Consider the following 26,457-nt stretch of genomic DNA (forward strand, 5'->3'; position numbering starts at 1 on the left):
AATTTGTTTTTAACATCATGTAAGTCTCCACCGACGGGTCCGACACACAAAAGTCTTACGTCACGTTTCAGAAATCTTTTTAAAAAATAACCAGTTTATTTCACATTTTTAAATTTAAAAATAATATAAATGAAAATTAATTTTTTAATTTTTTTTTGCATCGTATAAAAGATCTTTCAAACAAGATCCATAATGCATATTTATAGATTTCAATAAATTTATAATTTTTAAGCTTGAAATTACCTTCTTAAAAAATAAAGGCTTAAAACCCGTTCTTAAAAAAAAAAAAAGGGCTTAAAACCCGTTCTTAAAAAATAAGGGCTTAAACATATTATCAGCAGACCTCTGCGTCGACACGAGGACTGTTAAGTAGTAGAAGATAATGGTGGTGTTAAGTGGCGGCAGAGGCCCGATGGCGATACTTGGAGGCAAAGGCGGGGTGGGCCAGATTCTGGCTGCCGTCGCGGCGGCTCTCTTGTTCCGCCTGTTCTCAGGCCCCGGCCCGGCGCTCTCGCCAGAGGACGAAAGTGACGGTGGAGGCGAAGGAGAATTTGAAGACGGCGAAGACAAGTCACCGGGAAAAGTTTCTCCGGTGACCATAAAGTGGAGTAACATCACTTGCTCCCTCTCCGATAAATCCTCCCAAGCAGTGAGTTTTTTTTTTCTCTCTTCATTTTTTCATTTTTTCTTTTATCGGATAGTACGCCGTGGCATTTTGTTTTGCTATCATGCTACGGAAGCTTTAGTCACAATATGCCCTTGCCCGCGCGGGAGTGCAAGCGCTCGCGCTGGTTACCGCGGCTTTCAAAAACATTCCAAACTACTACAATTCGTGGGAGTGAAGATTGAACCCCGAGCACAGAGTACGGACGATAATTGAGAGTGGGAGTGGAGGGTCCTGCTCCTACTCCTACGGAAGGATTATGTGATTAAGGCTCTAAGTATATAGGGTTTTCGAAAACCTGTTTGGTTGCCGAGGTGATGCTTGAAGAGGTCAATGTTGGATTTTAGTGTGTCTGAATCCTTAATAACGGAGCTTAATTGAGCTGTTCGGATGAGGTTATTGTTCATTTCTCTGATACACATAGATAACAATGCTTGGACCTTAGTCAGATAATGTTTGTGCGCGAGTGGGAGCGAGGATTGTGAGTGCGAGAGCGATGATTGAGATTGTGAGCAGGGGTCCATCCGAAGGATTATGTGACCCCCCCCCCCCCCCCCCACATTTTTCATCAGCCAAACAGAGGATGATCATTTTACTTGGCAAGTTGGCATTTCTGTGATGAATATGTTTCCAATTTCATAATTTCACGCTTGCAATTCTACAAATGTAGGTGTTTCTTATACTTTGTTTTACCTATGTGTGCGTATAATTCTGCAAATGTTGTCAAGAATTCTTTTAATCTGTTAATCTTGCATGAATAATGATTTGATTTGATTTGATGAAGCTCATCAACATTCACATTGTGAACCTAGGTGAGATTTTTGCTAAAAGGTGTGAGTGGAGAGGCGAAACCCAGAAGATTGCTTGCTATAATGGGGCCATCAGGATCAGGAAAGACAACATTGCTCAATGTTTTGGCAGGACAAATAGTGGCTTCGACCCGTTTACATTTGTCAGGCCTTTTGGAGGTCAATGGACGGCCCATTGCAACCAGAAGTTATAAGTATGTTTAGCTTAGATAGAACACGCAAAGTTTTACTCTTAACTGTTTTTCCAACATGTTTCGTGTTTACTTTTTAGTCATGATCATTTGCAGACTTGCCTATGTGAGACAAGAGGATCTTTTCTTCTCACAGTTGACAGTTCGAGAGACATTGTCTCTTGCTGCTGAACTCCAACTTCAGGAGATATCTTCTGTCGAAGAGAGGGATGAATATGTGAACAACCTCTTGTTCAAACTAGGCTTGGTAATGCTTGCTTGACACCATTTTCTTTCTACTATTTTCTTACATCTATTCCTTCATGAAAACTTTCATGCAATCCCGATCTTCACTGAAGTATGTTTTGAGTTTCTCTTGAAGTTTAGGATAACTCTCATTTCCAAGCTGAACCTTTTTTAGCTTCATGGTCAAATGATTTTTGATCGATAACTGGGGTTTTTGCTTATGTTAGCCTTTCATAATATTGACGAAGCATGCGATTAAGTTGCTTTTGCTGCATCTATTATTATTGTCTCTTTTTCTCCTACTGTTTTATTTTCCAAACTTTTGAGCGTTATGAGTTATATTTTCTTGGGGTTGCTGCCATTGGCTTTTTCTTCAAAAGGTTAGCTGTGCCGATTCCCGTGTTGGGGATGCAAAAGTCCGTGGAATCAGTGGCGGTGAAAAGAAGCGTTTATCTCTAGCATGCGAGCTTATGGCTAGCCCATCAGTCATATTTGCTGATGAACCAACAACCGGTAGGTTTGCTTTCTTTTTCAGAATTGGCATTGTGTATTGTTTCTTTCGTAGTATTTCTCAGTTAGTCCAGCTGATAAAAATAATTTATCTGGTATGTTAATGCAATCTTGATGGTGAAAAAATTGTACTTGCTGTGAATTTTTGGTTCAGTGGCAATTGCGACAGAAAGGAGGTAGCCCTCTTCCTGCCATGGTCATATATTTTGTGCATGGGGGATGTCATAGACAGATATGCAATGCATTAGTTTGGTATAGAATTTCAGTCTTATTTTAGTTTCTTTGTGCTGAGCTTCACATTAAGTGGTAATTAGCTTAAAAGTACTAAAGAGGTGTACAACGGGAAATAGTTTATGATATGTGGGCAAGATGTTAAAGCGAACAAGGTAGGGAAAAGAATTGAGTTGCATTTGCAAAAGGTTGGCGAATTTAAGCTAAAGTCTATATATTAAGCTTTTCTCAAGAACAAGAACAAGCTTGGAGAAAAAACCTAGACTAGCCTAGCTCAAACATACTGACCTTGGACAGCTCAATTTACTTGTTTTTTCTTCTTTCGCTCAACCCAACTTCTTCAGTCCAATTTAAAGGAGTCTACTCACTGAAAGGATGATAGGAGTCATTCATCCAATGTTGCAAGTGAGTCTGTGATGTAGCGTTCAGTCACCTGTTTGAGTTTACTGTCAGTCGAAGTAAGCTGGACTAAATAGACTTTTAGAAATTTTCTTCCGTCATAATGACTACAGCTCTAAGTCATGAGTTTTATATGCTACGCTCTTCGAACATGTATAAGCATACCTAATCAAACTAACCCTTATTTCCCATTCTACTGGGGCTTGTTACATGATTCCTTCTCACCATCCCACGCTTTACTAGGGAATAAGATTTTGCTATATAATTTTTAAAGGCTATATATTCAATTAGGTTCAATAAACTCGCAGTGTTCTAAAAGTCGCTGGGCGCTAGTCGGGTAGAGGAGGGTGGCCTAGCACCTAGAGGCCGATTAGTCAGTCGACTAGCTCATAGTTTTAAATCGCGGTATCAGTCGCCGTCGCGGTATCGGTCACGGTATATCGATATCGGGACATATCGGTGATACGTCGCGGGAATCGGGTGTCGCGGTCGTGAATTTTTAAAAATCATCAGCAACATGTATAAAACTTGAAAAATATACTTTTGCCCCAAACATTGGCTTAAATTATCACATTTGAATTAATTTAAGACATGTAATAGCCCATTCTCTTCATGTGAAATATCCGATAATTTATCAAAACCCGCAAGTCAATAAGATTTTACAAATATGAGAAAAATGCAACATTATAAGTTTCGATATAATTGACATAAATAACAAAAACAAGATGAAGACATTAAAATAAACACACCATAGAGGTTTTACATTACATAATCGCTAGCCACAACTAGTTTCAAGCTCATAGCTTTTAAGTCATACATAATTTTGCTAATACAACTTCAATGCCAGAATGAATGACGTGGAGGTACCGGAGGATTTACATATTCCTCATTAAATTTATCATCACCATGACTATTTTGGTTTTTTCTATTTTTTTTTTTTTGCCGAACCGATACGTACCGGCCGTATCGGCTGAACCGGTCCAAAAATCGGTTACATACCGATACGTATCGGGAATCGGCCGGTTCGCCTGTGAATTTCAGTCTCACCGTTATACCGGCCTATATCCGAACCGGGAGTCCAAAATACCGGTACGAACCGGCCGATACGAACCGTATCGGCCGATATTTAAAACTATGGACTAGCTCCCTAGGTGGCCGACTAGTCGGCGCTTAGGCCGATTTTTATCTAGGCGTTGGACCCCGCCTAGCGCCTAGGCACCGACTAGTCAGCCGCCCAGACTGATTTTTAGAACAGAAAACTTGTATTGTTTTTCTAACCACAACATTCCATGTCAATTTACATCCTCTCCTCCAACATAACTAGCCATTTGTTCAAGTGTGCCATTTATCCAAGTCTGCATGATCAATGATAAAAATCGGCACTTAGGCCGATTTTTATCTAGGCGTTGGACCCCACCTAGCGCCTAGGCACCAACTAGTCAGCCGCCCAGACTGATTTTTAGAACAGAAAACTTGTATTGTTTTTCTAACCACAACATTCCATGTCATTTTACATCCTCTCCTCCAACATAACTAGCCATTTGTTCAAGTGTGCCATTTATCCAAGTCTGCATGATCAATGCAGTCAGCAGAGTACAAGAACTCTGTATGGTCTTCCCTAATTGACATATCTGTAGTGACTGTTGAATGACAGGTCGGCATCCCTTGGAAGGCTACGTGGTTAACCACTTTCTTTGTGTCCCCCTTTCTGTTTCCCACTGTCATGAGACACATACAAGATAGACAAATATTTTCTCAATTGTATTATGGTGTTTGGCAAACTTCATGTCTGTGTGAAGTAAATATATGAATATGCGATTGTGCACATATTAACTGTTGGCGATTTCTTCAAGACGAGGGATGTGAGATTAAAAACTGGGTTTTGAAAGAGTAAGGGTGGAGAAGGTGTATACGTGTGAAAAATACTTTTCTCTAGCACTTCTGTTTTCTATTAGTCGTATTGTTAATATTTGAGATTTTTCTCGTCTGCTCCCCTGTCATTTTGCTTAGTTGGTCTCCAGCAATATTGCAGAAAAATCTCTAGAAACTTCATTGAACCTTGTTTCTATAGAAGTGAACTTTTACAAGCGGTAGAGCATTCCATCTTTGTCTCCTGCTGGAGGAACAGATGCCATTCCCTAAGTTACTGTTGCAAAATTTTCGAATTCCTTAATGATAGTTTTTGTTAGGTTGCTTTTAAGTAGAAAAAGAAAAGTATAGACTTACAAAGGGCATTGCCCGTACAATAATACGACCAGTGTTCCTATATTACTTGGACACTTACCAAAGTGCACCTGCTATTCAGCTGGAAAGCATAAACAACCCAAAGCAACTAAACAAGATCCCTGCACCCACAAGGTTAGGCATAACACTTCCTAAACAAAAAAAATCCACACCTGGCTTCACCATTTGCAAAGAGATGAAACAAATGGCAAAGACAACAATGGAATGGAGTAACCCTCATAAAAAGTAAATCGACAACCTAGATATCATAAAGCAAAAAAAAAAACCTTCAAATGTCCTAGCATCTGCATAGAAACTAATGTGAAACTTCACCAAAGAGCTGCAGTGATAGACTAAATACTTACTGTGCCTCGCGAGATGCACTTATTCATAATCACATTTAGTTTTTTGTATTAGATGGAATAGAATACTGACATTTGAAAGGTTCAGATCTAGGAACTATGGAACAATCTTCAGAATCTGATATTTGCACTCTTACCATATACTGAAACACTATGCGTTTGCTTAAATTTTGGAGGAGCAGTGCTTTCATTTCATTTTGTGTCCTCCTTGGTGGCTTACCCATTTCCGCATGCACTTAACCAAACTACAGCAAATATGGAGAGAGACCAGAAAGAATTGTGTTTTGTCCATTCGTTTCTTCCCAGAATTTCTAAATTCAGATGACCTAGACATTATAAACAGTAATTGAAGAACCCAAAATTTTCTCATCTTTTACAAAAAGTGCTTCTGCTCTTAGGTCTTGATGCCTTCCAGGCAGAGAAGGTGATGGAAACACTACGACAACTTGCACAGGATGGACATACTGTGATATGTTCCATACACCAGCCAAGAGGTTCAGTGTATGGAAAATTCGACGACATTGTGTTGCTGGCAGAAGGAGCGCTTGTTTATGCTGGTCCTGCACGTGAGGAACCACTAGCATACTTCTCAAAATTTGGGTTGGTATCTGAACCTCTGTTTTTTATTTCCTTTGGGTTTGCATCTAAGCTTATCTTAAAAATCACTTCATGTTTCCTTCTTGGATTACTGGAGGTACCATAGAAGCAAGTATTCAGTATGCAGAGGTCACCCTTGCCGGCTTGTCAAAGTCAGCTCAAGCTGTCAAGGGGCGTCATATCGTGCTTTGGCCATAATGTATTAGTTTCAATAACGTTTAGATGGGTTGAAGGGTTTTGCTTTCGGGTCGTTGTCCAGTTTCTGTAGCATGGAGCTAGATTTAAAATAAAACCAATTATTGCGGTTTTAAGATACTCTTAAGTTGATTTCTTTGCTTTTACACAGATGGATTGATCATGCTGCTCTGAACTATCAACTGTGATTTATTAGCTACAGACTGAACCTTATAGGCTTGTACACAAAATATATAGCAACGAAATCTTTTCCCGGGCATTATCCTTGTCTACTGGCTGCAAATTAGTTGCTCTCAAAATGCTGAACCATCAATGAGTTCATGCTCTTCACAAAAGGAGGCATGTCTTTTTTTTTTTTCCTCTTGTTTTTCTGGAGATGCTTTCGGCAACTCCACATAGGCGATGAGGAAACCAACACAATCTTACTTATGTGTCTTCGCACTGTCGTTTTCTTGTTCCTTTTTTTTTTTTGTTAAATATTGGTAGGTTTACTATTATGGCATTATAGGCATTTTGTTGAAATATCTACCTCTTTATGAAAGCTTTTTTGGACATATTATCCTAGAGAGGTAAACAATTTACACTGTGTTTGGTTGCTAGTTTGGTTTTAGTTTTAGTTTTGTTTTCAATCATTACCCAATATCTTTCTCCAATCATTGCCCTATATCTTTCTCCAATCATTACCCTATATCTCCAATTATTAATTTCATTTCTCTCTCTATCTCTCCCCCAATCATTACCCCTCTCTCCAATCATTACCCTATTTCTCTCTCCACCCACTACCAAAACTAAACTAAACTACCTACCAAACAAAGTCTAGATGCTTGGCAAAACAAGTCTTCTTCCGTTCCTCCTACTCTACAGAATAGTAATGAAATTAACCACCCCACAAGAAAATCTCTAAACACATATCTCAAATAAAGGTCAGGAAATTGCAATGAGAGAATGATCTTTAGAATATTTAAGCATGTGTCACTAGGGAACGTTAATACCCTTGCTAATCATGTTTTGGCGTGCACATTCCTGAAACATGATACACTTCTGTTCCAATAATGTAAAATTAGCGATCCAAAGCAATCCCAAAGTTTTCCCCAAAAAATCAGATCAAGGACCGAAGAAAACAAGGTGACCTTAGGAGTGAAGAAAATAAGGTGACCTCAGGAGGGAAGGTAGTCACTTTCCAAGGACAATCCACTTGTGAGGTCGGCGAATTCGCACTTGGGCTGAAGAGGGCCTAAGTCACTCAGTGTGCGAGCGGGTGCAAAAGCGGGAGCGCGAAAGCATCAATATTTCGAAGAGCTATAAGTGAGAGCGTCTCAGAGTGTCTTTATTACATGCGTTAATTTTATACTCCATTCATAGTATTTTTTTTAATATGCATAAATCCTAATATTGTTTTTTATTCCTTTGTATTAGTGATGTGTAAATACGAGGGACTGAGTACAAAATTTCCTTCCTTTCGAAGTACACTTTCAGTCCCTAGAGTTGCAGACTCTTTTTGCCATGTGAGTAGTGTAGGCTTTGCAGTACTGACAATAAGTTCATAACCAGCAGGAACCTAGCAAAGAAAGACAATAACCACCAAGCAAAAGTTAACCTCAGACTTGTGTACAATTTGTAGTGGCTTTATTGGCTACAAACTAGCTACTTGTATCTTGGTTGTGAAAGTGCACTTTAAATCTGTGGGTTTGAAGTGCTGATTTGTGCATGCAAAAAATGAGTCTGCGAAATTTGTGCAAATTGGGGATGAGTTCTATTGTGAGAAAAAGTAGGAAAAGTGTATAGGGTGTTAACTAACCCTAACACAATCAACTCTTATTTATATAATGGGAAATCATAACATAAGACTACATTAACCAATGTGAGACTAATAATATTCTAACACTTTCCCTCAAGTTGGAGAATAAATATCACAAAGTCCCAGCTTGTTACATAACAACTCTAACAATGGTTTGAACAATGACTTAGTAAACATATCTGCCAATTGCGCGCTTGTAGTCACGAAAGGAGTAGCAATCACACCATTGGCTAACTTTTCCCGCACAAGATGACAATCAACTTCAATGTGTATGGTTCTCTCATGAAACATTGGATTAGATGCAATGTGAATCGCTGCTTGATTATCACAGTACAAATTCATTGGTGATGGCACACTGAATCCTATCTCCTCAAGAAAAGAGCGCACCCATACAAGTTCACATGTTGTGTGAGCCATGGCTCGATATTTGGCCTCTGCATTAGACCATGCAACTAGTGTATGCAACAACTATCTACTTCTTACTCTTCCAATTTACAAGATTTCCCCAAAGAAAGACACAATATTCTGTAGTGGATCTCCTGTCAGATGGTCCTCCTGCCCAATTGGAATCAGTGAAAGCCTCAATACGTAAATGTCCACTAGCTTGGTAAAACAAACCACGTCTTGGATGAGTCTTAAGATACTTCACAATTCTAATAACAGCTTCCCAATGTGGAAGACGAGGTGCGGACATAAACTGATTCATAACTGCAAATGGGATATCAGGACGAGTAATGGTAAGATAGTTTAACTTGCCAACCAAGCGACGATACTGATCAGGATTAGAGAATAACTCCCCCTGGTCAACACAAAGCTTGACATTGGGATCCATAGAGGTATCAACAAGCTTAGTTCCCAATAAACTAGTCTCCTTTTGAATATCCAACGCATACTTTCGCTGAGATAAGTTAATACCATCTTTGGACTGCGCCGCCTCTATACCCAAAAAGTATCGCAGGGGTAAGGACCGGAGAGGATGACCAGGAAATAAACCCGTATGGGGTATTCGACCACTTAGGACTCTAGATGGCATACGATTGATCAAATAGCATGCTGTAAGAACAACATAACTCTAGTAAGGCTTAGGAACTTACATTTGAAACAGTGCACTCATCACCTCTGATAAATGCCTAATCTTGCGTTCGGCAACTCTATTTTGATGTGGAGTCTCTTGAGTGCAAGAAGTTTGGTGAATTATACCATAGTCATCAAAAAACTTAGAAAGAGAATTATGAAAATATTCACTTGCATTATTAGAACGAAATATACGAATGCAAGTATCAAATTGAGTTTTGATTTCCATATAAGATGGCTTAAAATTAGAAGACAACTTAGACCGCTCTTTCATGAGATAAAGATACGTGACACGAGAATAATCATCGACAAAGATAACATGACAAAGATAACATAATACTGAAAGCCAAAAACATTAGGAACATGCATTGGACTCCAAATATCAGAATGAACTAAGTGAAAAGGATGGGACACACGACTCTCAACCCTAGGATAAAAAGTCACACTATGATGTTTACTAAACTCACAAACTTCACAGGGAAAAACATCAACACGGCTCCATGAAGGTACCAGCCGTTTAAGGTTCTGAAAGGATGGATGACCAAGACGACAATGATGTTGATAGGATGACACCGAAAATTGAAGGGCAACAGAACTAGGGTGAACATTGTCGGTAAAGTAATATAGACCACCATGCTCAGTACCACCGCCAATTTTTCGCCCTGTCTTGGGATCCTAAAACACACAACTATGAGGAAGAAATGAGACAAAACAATTTAAAGATTTTGTAAGTTTACTAACATACATAAGATTTAATGAAAAACGAGGAACATACAATACGGAATCCAAAGTCAAAGAAGAAGTAACAGAAATCGAACCCAAACTAGTAATATCAGTGGTAGATTCATCGGCTAAGGTAACACTAGATGGTTTATCAATAGACTGATGGCCAGAAAGAATAGTAGAAGTACCAGTCATATGAGATCAAATGCACCAGAATCAATAACCCAAGGAATAGAAGAACGAGAAGGTGCAATACAAGCACTAGAAGAACCTGAGATAGCGTAGCAATGGAGGAACTTGTCTGAAGTGACACAAGGCGTTGGTACTCCTCCAACATCCTCGGAAGAAGTAACCCGATGAGCTTGAGGAAAACCATGTAGGTCATAGCAATGCTCCATCGTATGATTAGTTCCCCCACAATGAGTACACAGTCTAGAATCACGACCTCGACTATGGCCACCTCCCCCTAACATGCGACCCCCCGGATGAAATCCATTACCACCATGACCTGAATCACAACCACCAAAAACATGGCAAAAAACACGACCACTATGCCTAAATCATGGCTGCGACCACGGCTGAATGAAGAACAAAAACATCAGAAACAGATTTCATTGCATACATATCACCGTGTCAGGAGAGGCAACCAACAAATCAACTAACCAATATTCTATAGACCAATAAATAACCAACCGCAAATCAACCCACCCATTAATCAAATTTGTTCACCACAGACTCACCAACCAACTACGAACCACCGAACAACTAATAAGCAACGAAATAGATCACCAAGCAATAAATATTATCAACCCTCAAGACAAGATGTTGCCGAAATAAACAGCATCCAACAGCATCAACAACAGCAAATCTCAACTGCCCAAATGTTCAATCCAACGACAACAACATAGAGCAACCAACCACTAGACAAAATGGACATCAACAGGTCTTACCAACCAAGAGGAGGGGCAGTAAACAATTAGGAAGATCAACGGATGATCCAAGGTACAGAGAATGACGAACCCAGGTAACGAACAAAGTTCAAACTTGTTTCGAACATAACCAAGTGCTGATTTGAGGATTTTGAACACTCCTCAGGGGATTTCGAGCAAGATTTGGGTTGAGTTCATGTTGACGAGGGCTGATGTGAGGATTTTGACGAACAAAAGCTACTGGTTCTTGGTTTTCGGGAGGTTTAAGGTGCCGACAGGGGTTACGGAGTACTGGGTGTGGGGTTTTGAGGGATTTCAAGGGTTATGGAGGGTTGATTTAGGGTTCTCGGGGTCATATGGTGGTCGATTTGGGTCGTAGAAGTTCAGGCGAGGGTCACCGGAGTCAGGCGAGGGTCACCAAAGTTAGGCGAAGGTCGCCGGTGGCTGGATGGCCGGCGAGGGTCACTGATGGCTGGGCGAGGGTCATTGGTGGCTGGGCTATGGGAGGTGATGTGATCTCAGTCGTAGAAGTGTGTTTTTGGGGGCTAGGGTTTCCAGCGAGTATTGTTCACAGCTGTGAGATACTGTTCACGACTGATACACTACTACAGTGGTGGCTGACACTGTTAGGGTTAGGATCTATGGTGGGTGAGAATTACGCTCTGATACCCATGTTGTGAGAAAAAGAAGGAAAAATGTATAGGGTGTTAACTAACCCTAACACAATCAACTCTTATTTATATAATGGGAAATCATAACATAAGACTACATTAACCAATGTGGGACTAATAATATTCTAACAAGTTCGTCAATTCACGATTTGAGTGCTGGCTTGTTACTCCAAACCCACGAATTGTGTGGCTAAGGGCAAGGCTCAAGTTGTTCGGGACTGAAGGAAGACTGTGGAATGAAGGCCGGAGCTTCAAGGGATCGTCTGAAGGCCCAAGAAGTAATTATTCAATGCCCCTTGCGTTTTGCCACGTGGTGGCCAGGACCCCTTCTCCACCGTATATTGTGGTGGGTCCCCACTCCTTCTCTTGGGTCCCACAACAATGTGTGGTGGAGAAGGGGCTTGGGTGCCCTAAGGACATAGAATAATCTTTCCCCTCCATACTAGTCTTAGAGAGTAGCAGATTTGCTGGCCGAAGGTCAAACTTCCTTGAGATGCGTATCATATGATTCATACCTACCCACTAAGACGTCACTATCCTTACCTACCCCTTGACTCTCATGCGGTCCTCGAGGTTGCATGATACGAAGCCCCATATATCACTGATCTCTGGTGAGGAGACTCTCGGGCCTAAGGCCTAGACCTCGCATGGCTGCTACCTACCTTCTGTCTAACCACTGAGGGCCTTCCAACCTTTGACCTATCATAGGTCTGACCCATTAGGCCCTTGGTGTTTGTGAAGCGAAGTCCCACATTGCTTGGGTATTAAAGTAATATGAAGAATATAAGCGTGAGGGCACCTTTACTTCAATAGCTAACTTTTGGGGTTGAGTTCTACCCAAAACCGTGTAACATGGTATTAGAGCCGGGTATGCCAAGGATGGCTAGGGTGCATGTCCCTGGTCTGCATGCAGCAGGTGCTGCCCAGTGAGCACGCTGGGCGTAAGGGAGCGTATGAAGCGAAGTCCCACATTGCTTGGGTACCAAAGTAATACGAAGAATATAAGTGTGAGGGCACTCTCAATTCAATAGCTAGTTTTTGGGGTTGAGTTCTTCCCAAGACCGTGTAACAGTGTTGTCCCTCAACCTAGGGACCATTGCAAGGTTGCCACGTGTCCTTCAACCAGACAACCTTCAGGGACATATGGACACTTGGCCAATCATAGGTTTGGTTCATCTTTCACCTACCCATTCCCGAACGCTTAATATGTATCTCTTGGTTCTCCCCTTGCGACTGCCACGCACTCTCTCTCTAATAGCTATCTTGGGCTCTCTCCTCCTTCACCTCCGGCGCCCTAAGCTTTCAGCATCTCATTGGTTACCTCGGATCACCTTCAGGGCTCCCATAGCCCCTCGGTTTAGCTCACAACCATCTTTGGTGGAATTTTTGCTAATATGGCAACATTTCTGAGCATCGCCAACATTTTTCCGAATGAAGATAAACCGGAAACGGTATTAAACTCGAACCCAATGCTTAGACTGTTGCTGACTTGCTGTGTATTGCTTTTTTGCTAGGGTTGATACTGACAATGTGTGATACATATCAGCGCCCTTTGATCCTAAAGAACACAAGCACACAATCAAGGATCGATCAAAGTCAATTTTAGTTGTTTCCTCATATACTATTATACATAGATAAGTTACTGTTGGAGTTTTGGTCGCGCCCATTCGGTAGTCGTTGAAGTTTACCAAACGGCCGTCAAATTCAATTTTTTTATTAACCGGACTACAACTAAAGATTTGCATAGTATAGCGAGAAAGTCCGAGTCGATCCACAGGGAGCTCGAATATAGCTTGTTCGGATTGTAGATGTAAGGGTTTCCGGCGTTTAGACGGCCAACTTTTAGTTTTCCTTCGAAAGGTGAGAATTGCCCTTATGAAAAAGACTAGAAAATGAGTTTTAACTAAGAATTAAAGGCGGCAAGGCAATGGAGTTACTAACGCCCGTAACTTAAGCCATCTAACAATTCTCAACGAAAACACGGTTGAATCGCACGGCATAGGCTATCAACCGGAAGATTTAGCTATGAAAATAGTTAGACTTGATATAGAGTTTGAATAACAAGCTAAACACAAGGCGTGACATCGCTCTCGGAACCATGTGAGCGAGCACATGATCACCGGAGATTAACAATGCCAAGACTTGCATTCAAACTAAATATCAAGGTCAAGAACTAGAAGCATGGTTTGGAAAGCGAGCAAGTTCTTTGGTTCTTTTGGCAAACACGAGGCGAGACATAGCTCACGGAACCATATGTGCAAGCATATGATCACCGGAGGTTAACATCGGCAAGTTTTGTTACATAAAAGGCGAACCACTCACATTTCCAAACCAAACCTCAAGTCTTAAGTTGAGAAAGGCAAGATTAACCAAAGTCACAAGGGGTTATTCACCCATGGCCAAGCCTTATTGACTACTCACACATAGCTAAAAGACTAGACATGGTAAGAAAATAGAGCAAAAGATTTAACCGGCAAAAACGAAAATAAACTTGAGATTAAGAAAGATCTGGTCCGTAGCTACAACATTAATACACGACAAAACAATAAACGAGAAAGACTTACTTGAGTTCTTAAGGAAATTAACTAAGAAAGCTTGGAGCAAGACAACAATGGAACTTAAAACCTAAGCTAACTACCTTTTTTTTCTTACAAGTGAGAGAGAGAAGAGTATTTATACAACTCAGCCTTTTCTCTCCACAAAATATCCCTGAACTTGCCAAAAGTGGCAAGTATTCCATAAATGGAAAGTCCAAAAAGCAGTAAAAATATCTGCAGGAGACAAAAGTTATCGATACCATAGGCTAAGGTATTGATAACATCCTTGAAATGATCCCCCGGAGAAAATTGGTATCGATAACTCCAACAAAATGTTATCGATTCCCTCAGGTCTGGACAACTTGTGGACCAAAATGAAGCAAATGGTATCGATACCATTGAGGATGTTATCGATAACATTCTTCAAAACTGTAGATTTCAGGTTGGCTTCAGCTTCAGCAAACAGCTCCCAGCAACTTCACAACTCCTCAGTATCTTATTTTCATTCTCTAAATTCACAGCTCCTTAGCATCTTATTTTCATTCTCTAACTTAAGTAAAGGCTACATTTTAAACCTTTCTTTTACCTTTCCTTTACTTTAATTTATTTAATGAAAATAAGAAAGTACCCCCCATTTGGAAACAATGGCATTACCAGAATTTCAAGATTCCATTTAAATCAAAATGTCAACCCCCCACTTTTAGTGTAAAATGGAAAACTGCGCATTTTCCTCAAGCGAAAATGGCTCAAAACATGACCTTGCTCTTCAAATAAAACCTTGTAACTTTGTAGTTACTCTTACAAAAATTCAAGAATCAATTACTGCCATTTTTAATCTCGAAAATTGATACTTTTCCAGAAAGACATTTTTCCATACTTAGACAGATTTTTAAGGGGCCGACAGGGTCTTCGGGTACTTGGAAGCACTTGAGCCATCCATGGCGTTGAAATGCGCCTTATTTGCACGTTTTACCTGAAAGCACTAAAAACACACCTTACGTGCAGTATCAAATAAAAGCTAAATAAATGCAAGTTAAAACAACATAAAATGGGACTAGTCGCACCAAATATCTACAATATTGGGTGCTCATCAAGTTTGTTCTACATTAGTTAATTATCTCCTCCAAAAATAGTGGATGAGCATGGGCGCCTTCTCCACTCATTGCCAATTGGTTTTGAGTTCGATGCTTTAAATAGTTACCTTGCGAAGGAAAAAAAAAAAAAAAATAGAAGAGGAAACATTTCCTTTTCTTGCTGCTGGTAATCAGCTTAGAATATGATAGACTAGCTATTCTGAATTGTCTTCATTCTCATTTTCCTGAACTCTGCAACATAGCATATTCTTCTAGTGCAGTCCATGTGCATATACAAATGTAGCAATTATTCACCGGACAACTGTTGGTTAACAGGTATCGTTGCCCAGATCATGTTAATCCTGCTGAATTTTTGGCTGATCTGATATCCATTGACTATAGTTCTTCTCAAAGTGTTTACTCGTCACAGAAAAGGATAGATGGTCTTGTTGAGTCATTCTCCCAACAAACATCAGCTGTTCTCTATGCAACGCCTCTTGTGAGAAGGGAAACTTCTAAAAACAGCATGAACTTTAGGACAAAAACTACTGTAAGAAAGAAAGGTGGTTGGTGTAGGCAGTTCTGGCTGCTCCTTAAACGTGCATGGATGCAGGTATTTCTCGGATTGTGTCAATCTATCAATTAAGTTCTGAATAAAATGTATGTGTAAACCAGGGTTTTGTGGCTGATTTTATATAGTGGCGATAATCCATACATTGCATTACTTCTTTTTTAGTATTTCTACTTTTGGCTTACATGCTGAACTGCTTCTCCCCATCCTTCCCTCTCTCTGGTTTATAATGACTTTTTACAGCATCAGATGTTTTTCTTCCTGTTTCTTAGGATGAATCCTTGCTTTCCAACTGTGGAATAATCATAAAGATGCAGATGGTAGAGTGATACTTTGGCATAGTTATTTAGTTGGAAATCCACAGACAGTTTTGAAATCGAATAGTGAGATTTATTTAGTTACAATTCACTTTCTTCACCAATCTGATTGCCAATGATGAATGAATGACTAGGCTTCTCGTGATGGGCCTACAAACAAAGTTCGGGCAAGGATGTCAATTGCATCAGCAATTATTTTTGGATCTGTTTTCTGGAGGATGGGAAGATCCCAGACTTCGATACAAGACAGAATGGGATTGCTTCAGGTATGCAATGTCATTGGCCTTCTGTAATTTATTAGTGCTAGGGAATTGAATGAAGATATTTTTGTTCTTATTGATCTTTTGTTTACGGGAACATTGAGCACATTGCTGACTTTCAAAAGGTAGTCACAAAAGTACAGTCAATGAGATGTTGATAAATGATAATTCGAGATAAGAACATCACTCAGGTCTGTATCTCTAGCTATCAAGCCTAGATTTGAGCAGTGAATCTTCAGCTGTATATATGCCATGACTCCATGTGATATAGTGGATTGAAGTCATTCTAGTGTGTACTTCGAAATTATGTCCTAATGACAGTTGTTCATTTCTCGTGTTGCGGTCCTTCCTTTCCTGCAGTTTTCGTACTTGTTTGTGCTGCCAATTACTTGTTTAAATAAAAAAATCCAGCAAAAATGGTTGATATTGCTTGCTGTAAATTTATTTCATTTGTTTTCTTACCAAAATGAGGAAAAGTTTTACCCAGAAGCCTTTAGATCCAAAACTAGAACTATTAGAACAACGTATGAATAGTGGATTTGTTTAAATAGATGTATTTGATTATTTGATCCCTTATCTGTGTATTGTTTGGGTTTTATTCCCTTAGGTTGCTGCTATAAATACTGCAATGGCTGCCCTAACAAAAACTGGCGGTGTGTTTCCCAAGGAACGTGCAATTGTTGATAGAGAGCGGGCAAAAGGGTCTTATGGATTAGGTCCATATCTGCTTTCAAAGTTGCTGGCTGAGATCCCCATTGGAGCAGCATTCCCACTGTTGTTTGGAACCATTTTGTACCCCATGGCTCGTCTTCATCCGAATTTTTCTAGGTGAGTTTTCATAATGATTACCTGGACCAGTTTGTTTTTCTGATCTTAAATGTGCTGTGGAATGCTATTTCATGTGTTCAGTCTTCTTTTGCTGAGCGCATTGGGACACTATGTGGCCCATAGAGCATGACAGACGAACTGTAGAAGATTCTGTTGTGTTATATATGTGTGTGTGTGTGTGTCTATATATATATGTATATGTATATGTATATATATATACACCACGGATCCAGTGAGGGATCCCTTGCCAGTCTACCGTGCGGACCTCCCCTTTCCCGATCGAATTGCGACGATCCGAGCCGCTCAATATGTTCAGAACGTGATTTTAAGGGTACCCGCGAGGAATCGGCAAAAAAAATGATCGGGAAGGGCTTGATCCGAGCAGTTTTTTACTGAACCGTTCAATAAAAAACTACTCGGATCAAGCCCTTCCCAATCATTTTTTTTGCTGATTTCTCGCGGGTACCCTTAAAATCACGTTCTGATCACTTTGAGCGGCTCGGATCGTCCCAATTCGATCGGAAAATGGGAGTCCCGCACGGTAAGCCCGTGCGGGATCCCTTAAGGGAACCAGACTAATATATATATATATATATATATATATATATATATATATATATATATATACATACTCCCTCCATCCCAAATTCTTTGTCCGGTCCGTAAAATGAAGTGTTAAAAATAATACAATTTTTGCAAGAAAAAATTATAAGTTTTTCAACAACTTACTAGATATCAATGAGTATTTTTAATTTGTGAAAAAAGTTCGAATTTTTTTTTGAAAAAATTGCATTAATTTTAACCCTCCGTTTTGCGGACAGGACAAAGAATTTGGGATGGATGGAGGGAGTGTGTGTGTGTGTGTGTGTCTATATATATATATATATATATATATATATATATATATATATATATATATATCGGGATGGTTCAAGGGACACCTAAAAAAACACCCCAAATCTCAATCTCATAGTTCCCGATCAAATTTTTATGATCCGAACCGTTCAATGTGTGCAGAATGTGATTTTAAGGGTGCTTGCGACAAAATAGCAAAAAAAATGACCGGGAAAGGTTTAATTTGAGCAGTTTTTATTTGAACCGTTCAAAAAAAACTGTTCGAAACTGTTCGGATCAAGCCCTTACCGGTCATTTTTTTTGCTGATTTCTCGCGAGTACCCTTAAAATCACGTTCTGATCACATTGAGCGGCTCGGATCATCAAAATTTGATCGGGAACTATGAGGTGTTTTTTTAGGTGTTTTTTTGGGTGTCCCCGGAACCGCCCCGTATATATATATCACTTCCCGGTCTTTTTTTTGCTAATTTCTTGCGGGCACCCTTAAAATCACATTCTACACATTGAACGGTTCAGATCATAAAAATTTGATCGGGAACTATGAGATTGAGATTTGGGGTGTTTTTTTGGATGCCCCTTGTGTGTGTGTGTATATATATATATGTTTCCGATCAAATTTTGATGATCCGAGCCGCTCAATGTGATCAGAACGTGATTTTAAGGGTACTCATGAGAAATCAACAAAAAAAAATGACCGGGAAGGGCTTGATCCGAAAAGTTTCGAAAAGTTTTTTATTGAACGGTTCAAATATAAACTGCTCAAATGAAGCCTTTCCTGGTCATTTTTTTTGCTAATTTCTCGCGGGCACCCTTAAAATCACATTCTGCACACATTGAACGGTTCGGATCATAAAAATTTGATCGGAAACTATGAGATTGAGATTTGGGGCACCCTTAAAATCACTTATATAGTTCAATTTGTTTAAAACATATTTTCAAGGGTTTCCGTAAAAAATTAACTCATTCGGAAATTGGTAAGGGCTTAATCGGTTCATTCAGTTGGTTCCTGTCAAATTTTACATGATAAAATTGAATGACTGGTCAAGCGCTTACCGATATCAGAATGAGTTGGTTTTTAATGGGAACTCTTTAAAACTTATTTTAAACGAATTTAATGGCTCTGATCATTTGCATGAAACTCCGATTAGTTTTGTGTCAAAAATTGTGTTAACTTTTATGTGAGGGGAACCGGCTATATATATAAGCCCTGTATCTTTTTTTTACCATTATTCTTTTGCCCTTATTATTTTGTGGAACCTGCAACAATACAATACTAACCTTTATACTACAGAAGTTGGACCCATGACATTTAAATGACATTTAACAAGCAGGGACATGTCGGCCCACCCAAAACTACATTACAAAAGTGGGACCCACGATATTTAACAAGTCCGGGCATGGGCCCCACCCTTGCACGTAAGATTGTAACACAAATTTTTAAATGACAATAATAGACACCACAAAAGATTATCAGTGACCATTATAAAATTACTTGACTTATAATGTTAGAAAAATACAGAAAATTGAAAAGCCAATGATGGAAGCAATCGACATTTATGCAGGACAATTTGTGCCAACCAAAATATTTTACAGACTGATTAATATTCAGGAGTATGACAAATATGGTAGAAGCCCGTAATAGAAGAAGATTGAAAGTGGGAATCAACATAAATAGTCCAACCAAATAATGATAGATGGTGAAAAACATTTCAAAATGTGATAGTGGCGACTAACTATGGTAGTTGACAAGATTGACCATTTTGATGTGCAAAGGTGATACATATTAACATAATCCATGACTCTGATCATTATTATTTATTTTAACAAATATGATGACTGGTATTGAGTCCTGCACATGCCCAGCGCTAGTAGAAAATAAAAGCAACGATGGATGGTCCATTAAGTGGTGATAATGTAGTCTCATTTATTCTACAAAATGAGAAAATAGAAAAAACCATGTATAATTGTTCTCTTCTTTGATATGGAAGTACCAAGTATGCAGTCATATAAAAGTGAAGTATACTATTAATTTTATAAGGGGAATTGAAATGTTGGTCCTTTAAACAAGTGTAAAATTAGAAGTTTAAAAGATCTGCAGCATATTTTTTGGTACAAAAAGAAACCTAAAACTGACACAGAAATGTGTTGATAACATGTAAAACGGTTAGTAATTTTGTAAGCACTATATCCATCCAATCAAGATTTGAAGTGATTACAGTAAAGTAGTGTAGTCCGCTTGTTTACTATTGGGCTATTTTCGGCTGCATCAGCAAAACATTACTGATTTATTCTCTTTTGAGATTTCTTCCTCAAATTTTAAGCAATTCAATATAAGGCTACAAAATGTGCATTAAAGAAGACGTTAGGGCTATAAAATCATACCGCAGATTTCTGAGAAAAACTTCAAAAACAAAGGCCCAAATATCATGTACCTCTGTTTTAGAAAAGTAGAAATCTTGCATGATGTGAGAAAGAAAATAATTAGGGCTAGGATTTTCTTAATTGTAGCACCTCATTTACAAGGTTTTAAAGGACTATAAATCTTAGTAATAGTATTCATTTACACGCCTTTTGTGCTGAAGGTAAATATGTTAAAAATATTTCTGAATAAAATTCGTCATTGTTCTTTGTTTGGTTGCTGCCCTGAAGATGGGCCCGAAAATATTTTTTGCTATTTGGCATGCACACTGTTGTTCGCAACATACAAAAGTGCTCATTTTTCACCATATGAAGAACTAAAAACTATGTTTGGGTGAGTGTGGTGGCATTGGTGAAGTGTTGGTAGCATTTGCTAGACTCTCTCTCTCTCTCTCTCTCTCTCCTTATTAAGTGTCCTCGTCTTGCCTTGACCTCAGTCCATGTGGTGTCCTCATATCAGCAATAGCTTTTGTGGCATTCCACAAGTGTGCCATGGGGAAGGAACAGGATGAGTTCTATGTATGAAACAATGTATATTAAACTAGGTATAGCTAATTCCATTATTTTTTTATTGAAGCATGTTAGAGCTTGTCCCACATTGGTGAATTATAACCTCCAAAACTAGTATATGAGCTTGAGCGGCTTCTCCACTCAAAGCCAAATGATTTTGAATTGAATGCTTTAACATGGTATTGGAGCTAGGCTTTTGGAGGATTTTAGACAAGACTCTCTTAATTTAACACTTGTTTGTTTGTGTGCACACCTTGTTTCGTTGTGATCCCTATTTATGGATCCTTTGTTTAGCTCGCCACCTGTGGGTCAGGGTTGCATGTGCGGGGGGAGTATTAGAGCTTGTCCCACATTAGTTAATTAGAACCATCAACGCTAGTATGTGAGCCTGAGCAGCCTCTCTACTCATAGTCATTTGGTTTTGTTGGATACGTAGACAAAGCAATTTAGCCTATTAACATGTGTTACAGCCTCTTCTTTATAGTTGCAACCCTGGTAAGGCTTGTCAAGTTGATGATACAATATTTGTTCTGAAAAGCAATCCAGGGTTTAAGCTTAGTTACTATTCTTTGGAGTTAATTATAATGTCAACTCATTAGGGTATGTCAATAATAGTAAACTTAGATGGGAATTAGGCGTTTTCACCTTCAAGATATTGGGCATGGGATACCATAAGGAACTTGTACAAGGTAATTAGAAACCTTAAACTTGAAGGTACTGACACTACATATTGATTTTTAGATTTGGAAAGTTTTGCGGGATTGTAACAGCGGAGTCATTTGCTGCATCTGCAATGGGTCTAACTGTAGGAGCCATGGTTTCCACAACTGAAGCAGCAATGGCCTTAGGGCCATCTCTTATGACAGTTTTCATTGTATTTGGAGGCTACTATGTCAATGCAGAGAACACTCCAATTATCTTCCGCTGGATTCCGCGTGTTTCTCTCATAAGATGGTAAGTACATTCTTACTTCCATGCCTGATGTACTCTATGCAAGCTGAATGGAAGAGTTTTTTTGTTTGCTCTTCTCTCAACAATTTGTAATTGGACCATTTGTGGTACTTTCAGGGCATTTCAAGGGCTTTGCATTAATGAATTTAGTGGCCTTCACTTTGATCATCAGAATTCGTTCGATATACAATCAGGAGAACAGGTGAGTGGAGAACATTAATCCTTTACAACAAGCAATATAAAAAATTAGATATCACAAAAGAGGATGTTCTTACAGCCCTCTGACTGTTGTGTACTGGAAAATGTAAAGATTGACTCTTACCTAGATTAGGATAAGGTGCTTGGGGTAGAACATTAAGCTGGAGGCTTGCTGCCCATGGTTCTATACGGAAAAGAATTATGGCAGCACACGAATTGTAATTTTAATATGCTCATTTCAACATTATACTTCTGATTCTAACATCTACATAAGATGTATATTGCTGATGTATTTTGTACACAGGTCCTATAGTTTACCTTTCTCTTACATTAAAATGAGGGATGGGCTTTGTATATTTTCTGGTAAACTTGTGAATCTGGCAACAGATCATGGTTTTGTTGGTGATCCCCAGTGTTCTAAAAGGCGGCTACCTAGGCCGATTAGTCCCTGCCTAGGCGCTAGGCAGTGGTCCGACGCCTAGATTAGACAGCCAATTAGTCCCCACCTAGGCGCTTGGCGGCCGACTAGTCGGCGCCTAGGCGCTAGGCACCCCATTTCCACCCGATTAACGCCTAGCGATTTTTAGAACATTGGTGATCCCACTAGCACAAGTGGCTGCATTTCTGGCAGTAGATGTTGCAGATGCCTCTTTTTAGTCTTAGTGTTTTGTGTAGTTTTCTTTACGTTTAAACCCCCCAAAAACTAAAATAATCAGCCTAATTAAAGGGTTAATGACCTGGACACCCCTCGAAGGATACCTCTGTCTCTCTCACCCCTTTTAAGAATTTTGCCTACGGTTAGACCCCTTCATTAAAGTTTTCATTCGGACGACCTAACTCTATTGGACGGAAAGAAGGCAAAAGAGCATTTTGCCCTTACGTATATATTCCACCCACACACCAGCTCGTTACACACTTCTCTCTCTCCAAATTTTTTTCCCCAAATCCTAAACTCCATTCACGACCACAATCACGCCATTTTTTGAAACCCAACGCCGGTGACCACCATCAAGCCACCTCTCTCTCTCTCTCTCTCTCTCTCTCTCTCTCTCTCTCTCTCTCTCTCCTATAAAAAACAAACCCCAAAAATGTCAACCGAAATTGCCTCCTTGCCGTCACATCCCCTCCACCTCTGGCAGCCACGAGATCGTGCCCGTCAAAGACACTGACCGCCCTTCCTCCTCCACTTCCACGGTTCCACCAACCCAGTCCAGCCCCCGCTGACCAATGACGACGAAAATTCAAAGCCAGTACCAAGCACAGATCAACCGGAACCCGAAAAGGAATCCTCCAAGGCAACTTCTCTGTGCTTTCCTTTCAAATCCAAACACCAAAACCCAAATCAGTTAACAATGGTAGCAGCAACGAAAACGGGCCAAATGACTGCAATGCTGACGACGGAGGTGACATTTCTTTTCTTTTCTGGGTTTTAGTTTGTTGTCAGATTTTTTGTAGTTAAATTCAGATCGCAAGACATTATTAACTGTTAAATTCTGAGAGTGTGCGATGGTGTCGGTTGGGTTATCGAAGGTGGATCAGATGGAAAAGGTGCTGTTGAGGAGGCGGTGGTTACTTGAGTCATCGAGGCGGTGGAGGAGACGGCAAGGCTGAAGATGTCGGAGAAATCAAAGTCGAGGGCGGTGGAGGTGGAGGATTCGGGAGTTGCAGTGAGTGAGAAGGGTGCCTTAGGTGGTGGTCGCTGGAAATGGTGGTTGGTGGTGGTTGCAGTTTGGGGCAAAGATAAAGTAAGGGCAATATTGGAACATTTTACCACTTTTGAAAGAATCTAGGTGAAAGTTTTAACAGTTCTAGACGGACCCCTAACGGAAGGGGTTTACAAGACAATAAATCTTAGAGGCGGTGAGCGAGACAAAGAGGTATACTTCGAGGGGTGTCTCGGTAATTAACCCCTAATTAAATTGTTATTAGTTATACTTTGTCAATAAACTTCTCATATGATGAACGTTTTAGATCACCACTGGCCCCATGAGCTTATGTTTTTAAAGTCACATTGGTTCCTAGCCCTCAACCCTGCATCCATAGCATATTAGATCACCATGCCACAACTTAAAACAATGCGTAGCCAACCTCTGTTTAATATCTGATTTGGGAGTGCCATCTGGTGAACCTTTGTGTTTCAATGGGAATCTTTGAATCTGTGGGTATTTCTATTTTGACCTGTTTTCTTTATTCTCTTTACAGGTGCTCGAGCGGCTTTCTTTTGGAGGAACTGGCATCGGAGATACAGTGATGGCTCAAAGTAGAATCCTTTTGTTTTGGTACTGCACCACTTATCTTCTCCTAGAGAAAAATAAGCCCAAGTACCAGCCATTGGTGCCGGCTCCTCTTGATCAAATCAGACAACAACTGCAGCTTGAGCCTCTTGATAATGGTGGTTTGGTGGAACCGTTCAAGCAAATTGAGCCTCCTGTGCTAGAAGGCCAAGGTAAACCTGGTCAGCAGCTTGAATCTCCTTCCCTTGACCAAATTAAACCATTTATCCTAGAAGGTTTGTGAGTAACTTGGGCGTTGATGCTGATGGCATAAGATATGCCACCTTTTATTGATTTATCTCATACAGGTGCTAATCTGGAGGAGTCGTAATCATTCTTGGGTCCTAGACCACCACGTCACTTTTGGTCCTCATTTATGGTCGGCCAACACAAACAATATGGAACATCAGGTACCCTTTCCCATCTTACTGAAGACAACTTTTTCACTTGTCAATGTTGGTCGCGAGAGGTGTTGTCCAGGGTCTTGGAATAGTATTTGTTGGACAAAACATGACGTGGTGGTCACAGGCCATTGAAGAACTTGTCCTCGAAGAGATGGATATGTAATAAAACAGGCCCCTTTGCTTTTCTGAGTCAATTTGGCGATCAGAATATGTAGGGAGAAATTTGTATGGTGATTGTATCTGTGAAACTAGTAGGTTTCCTTTCCGAGGGCTACTTGCTATGGATGTTTGGCCAAGGCACCATAAAGTGATGTTTCTCCAGTAAATATAATAATACAGGAAGGATTTTCAGTATCTTTGTTATTGGTTTCTCGGTTACACCCATTGTTAAGGCTTATAAATGAGAGTAAAAGAGCCGAATAGTAGATTGTTCATGCTTGTTTTGAAAGCTTAAAAGAGTTTCAAAACTATACTCAACTGGGCTTGTTTATATGGAGAGTCAATCCAAGGAACTTTGATCGGGCATATTTCAATTATTTGAATTTTTTAAACATTATAAGCTTGTAGAGCCGAGTGGTAACTTGTTCAAACTCGGTTGAGAGCTTAAATGAGTTTTAAAAATGGTCGAACTTCATTTGTTTCCGCAACAAACCAATGTTAACCAAGCTTTGAACAAGCTGATCAATACAAGTTCGAGCTTGAGTGACTTTGTTCTGTAGTAGTACTCATTTTGTAAGAAGTAAATAGAACCTCTCGGAGCTTGCATAACTTAGGTGCAACTTGGAGCAAAAAGCTTCTGTTGTATGTGTTTGAGCTTGTCCCACATTGGTTAATATATAACCTTCAAAACTAGTATGAGTTTGGACGGTTTTTTCACTCATTGCCAGTGGTTGAGTTGGATGTTTTAACATATCATCAAAGCTGGACTTTTGAAACTTTTTGGACAAGACTTTCTTGTTTGATTCCTTAAGTGGATCTTATTCCTTTGTGATCCCTATGTGATGAGATTCTTTGTTTACCTAATATAGATATGAAAAACATTTTTACACAAAAGCCAGACAATAGATAGAGGGGCCGGTTCCCCTCACACAAAATTTGACACAAGTTTTTTGTAGGACCCATTTTGGAGTCCAATGCAAATGATTAGAGCCGTTCAATTTGTTTAAAACGTATTTTTAGGGGTTTTCATAAAAAATCAGCTCATTCGGATATCGGTAAATGCTTAATTGGTTCATTCAATTGATTCTTGTCAAATTTTACAAGATAAAATAAAATGAACTGATCAAATCCTTATCGATATCGGATTGAATTGAATTGATTTTTTATAAGAACTCTTAAAAGCATATTTTAAATGAATTGAACGGCTTCGATCATTTGAGTGGAACTCCGAATAGTATTTTGTCAAAACTTGTGTCAAATTTTGTGTAGGGGGAACCGGCCCCATAGATAAAATATCAAGATTTGCATAAACAATGCAATTAACCAGTAACCGCGTGTATTGAAGCATTTCCCTATATAATGAATTACCAATTTAAACAATTCCCAATCAATAATTTTTTCGAGCAAATGGAAACTTCATTGATAATGAATAAGAAAGTACAGACATACACAAAATCACTCGACAGACGACCATCAAACAACTGATACAAACGGAAACGTAA

The 26,457-nt window shown here is 39.6% G+C and overlaps 1 protein-coding gene across 3 annotated transcripts; it reads left to right on the forward strand.

Moving 5' to 3' along the window:
• The first annotated feature begins 313 nt into the window (after positions 1–313).
• Positions 314–25,150, forward strand: LOC131300557 (ABC transporter G family member 7). 3 transcript variants are annotated; one of them, XM_058326455.1, is made up of 12 exons: positions 314–649; positions 1,477–1,667; positions 1,761–1,911; positions 2,270–2,402; positions 6,013–6,214; positions 15,548–15,824; positions 16,234–16,365; positions 16,967–17,187; positions 21,712–21,924; positions 22,039–22,123; positions 24,322–24,628; positions 24,701–25,150. In XM_058326455.1, the coding sequence occupies exons 1-12, from the start codon at positions 383–385 to the stop codon at positions 24,721–24,723; spliced, it is 2,202 nt and encodes a 733-aa protein (XP_058182438.1). In that variant the 5' UTR covers positions 314–382; the 3' UTR covers positions 24,724–25,150. The 3 variants fall into 3 exon arrangements, with proteins under 3 accessions (XP_058182438.1, XP_058182439.1, XP_058182440.1); XM_058326456.1 differs by having other exon boundaries at positions 24,322–24,574; XM_058326457.1 differs by having other exon boundaries at positions 24,322–24,565.
• Positions 25,151–26,457: the final 1,307 nt, after the last annotated feature.

This window comes from Rhododendron vialii, chromosome 9a (genome assembly GCF_030253575.1).
Source record: "Rhododendron vialii isolate Sample 1 chromosome 9a, ASM3025357v1".
Taxonomy (NCBI): domain Eukaryota; kingdom Viridiplantae; phylum Streptophyta; class Magnoliopsida; order Ericales; family Ericaceae; genus Rhododendron; species Rhododendron vialii.

Excerpts from the sequence above, each read along its gene's own strand:
- LOC131300557 (XM_058326455.1), top strand. The coding sequence starts at position 383 with ATGGTGGTGTTAAGTGGCGGCAGAGGCCCGATGGCGATACTTGGAGGC. Across the intron at positions 2,403-6,012 it reads TGCTGATGAACCAACAACCG|GTCTTGATGCCTTCCAGGCA; the intron begins GTAGGTTTGCTT and ends TTCTGCTCTTAG. Across the intron at positions 17,188-21,711 it reads CTTCATCCGAATTTTTCTAG|ATTTGGAAAGTTTTGCGGGA; the intron begins GTGAGTTTTCAT and ends ATTGATTTTTAG.